Below are 2,500 nucleotides of genomic sequence, written 5' to 3' on the forward strand. Positions count from 1 at the left end.
AAACAGGTGCATGTTACTGTCACGCAGCTGCAGCTAATGGAGACAGACACAAATGTGTTTTGTTGGAGCTGTTGGTCACGACCACGCAGGTGCGGGCTACAGACACACAACTGAAGATTATGCAAACACACTCACACGTACACATGCGCAGCACACCCACGGTTACCGGACAGCTGCGGGTCATAAACAGGTTACCACACAACTGCAGGTCATAAACACGGAACTACGAGTGACACCGAATAGAAGCAGGCTGCGGCGGCGTGGATTCCGCCCGCAGGTCCATATGCCATGACCTTCCAGCGGCGTCCTGAACGCAAGCAAGCACATCATAACCAGTTCGCAGTCACGGTTCATGGCGTCAGAATCTAAGCCGACGGAGGAGTCTGTACAGTCTGACCGCGAGGACCTCACTTCCGCCTCGCATGCCCTCAGTCTCGCCTCTCGTGAGCGGCGGGGAGCGAACTCTCCTCGAAGAGCTTCTCCTCATTCGCACAGCCTCTCGCCCCCTCGCCCTTATCACAAGCTCCGCTGAGCCGAAACCACACACGGGAGCTTATCTAGGAGGCGGTTTCCCTCCAGCAGTATCACAAGTGGCAGAGCTTCCCTCCTCGGCTCGTGTGCTCTCTCCCTAGCGCCGCCAGGACCACGGCCGTCGCACACGCCCACCACCAGGCCTCCACGCCCGCGACGCGAGGCGAAGGGCGCGCGCCGCTGATCCTCTGCGGGTTGGGCACGTTGTCCACCACCTCGGCCAGCACGAAGACGGACAGGCGGACGTCGTGGTGAATCCTGGGGTCGCGGCGGTTGATCATGGCCGCCACCCTCTGCGCGGCGCCCAGGCACATGTTCTGCGGGCGGAGACGGCGTTAGTCAGGCTCGGGTGGGACAAGCACGGAGTCAGTACACAGGCGCGCCTTCACACACACACACACATCAATATATATGCATACAAATATGTGTATTAATGTATCTATCTATCTATAAATAAAATATATATGTATTAATATACATACATACATATATATATATATATATATATATATATATATATATATATATATACATATATATATATATATATATATATATATATATATATATATATATATATATATGTATATATGTATATGTATTATATACATATACATATACATACATACATACATATATATATATATATATATATATATATATATATATATATATATATATATATATATATATAAGTATATATATTATGTGCATTATTCCATCTTGCATATATATATATATATATATATATATTTATTCATATATATATATATATATATATATATATATATATATATATATATATAATACACATACATATATATACATGCATATATATGAACATTATAACCTCTCCGATCGGGATTCGATCCCTCGCCGCCAATGCACGTGAATGCAAGACGGCCGCTCTACCACTCGTACACGACCCACTGTAAAATGAGTGAGAAACTAGGAGCTTACTAGCATCCATAGAGGTTACCTACCTACTCATACATGAGTAAGGATAGGGAAGTTTCACACTCACTCCCCTGGGCACTCGGTATTTATGGACAGAGCAGGACAAATCGGCCGTCTTGCATTCACGTGTATTGGCGGCGAGGGATCGAATCACGATTGGAGAGGTTATAATCATGATAAAAATGCGGTAATGCATTATTCCATCTTTCATAGAATGCACCTTAGGTTATCTGATTTGTGATTTGTCCTGCTCTGTCCATGAATATCGAATGCCCACGATATATATACATATATATATATATATATATATATAATATATCTATATATCTATATCTATATCTATATATCTATCTATATCTATATCTATATCTTATATCTATCTATATCTATATCTATATCTATATCTATATCTATCTATCTATCTATCTATCTATCTATCTATCTATCTATCTATCTATCTATCTATCTATCTATCTATCTATCTATATATATATATATATATATATATATATATATATATATATATATGTTAGTGTGTGTATGTATACATATGTATATATATATATATATATATATATATATATATATATATATATATATATATATATATATATATGTTAGTGTGTGTATGTATACATATGTGTATATATATATATATATATATATATATATATATATATATATATATATATATATATATATAAAGACATTTCCTGCCGCCAGACATGATTATAGGAATATAACACGATTCGATCTAATTTTCGGCTTTCAACATGGCATAGCATCCGCCATTACAGTAATAGATTCACCTTTTACTGCATCCGGGAGAGGCCGCAAGAGGAAGAGGTTTTATTACTCCACATCAGCCTCGAGCGTCTCGTCCATTATTAGTAAACGCGCCGTAAAAGCCTACGGAGATAGAACCCACATTTCACTATCTCCGCCACTAACCTCCTTAGTGCTGCGCTGCTTCTTCCCGCGTGAGTTAGAGACAAGTTCCTTAACAGATGTA

At 39.5% G+C, this 2,500-nt stretch overlaps 1 protein-coding gene across 1 annotated transcript in view; it reads right to left on the reverse strand.

Moving 5' to 3' along the window:
* Positions 1-2,500, reverse strand: part of LOC138866712 (uncharacterized) — a 293,769-nt gene that overhangs the window by 834 nt on the left and 290,435 nt on the right. The window contains exon 17 of the mRNA XM_070140054.1: positions 1-848. This exon is cut by the window's left edge and continues 834 nt beyond it. Coding sequence (XP_069996155.1) covers positions 585-848 — 264 coding nt within the window. The 3' untranslated portion in view covers positions 1-584. The remainder of the gene's footprint in view (positions 849-2,500) is intronic.

The sequence above is a fragment of the Penaeus vannamei genome, chromosome 26 (genome assembly GCF_042767895.1).
Source record: "Penaeus vannamei isolate JL-2024 chromosome 26, ASM4276789v1, whole genome shotgun sequence".
NCBI lineage: Eukaryota > Metazoa > Arthropoda > Malacostraca > Decapoda > Penaeidae > Penaeus > Penaeus vannamei.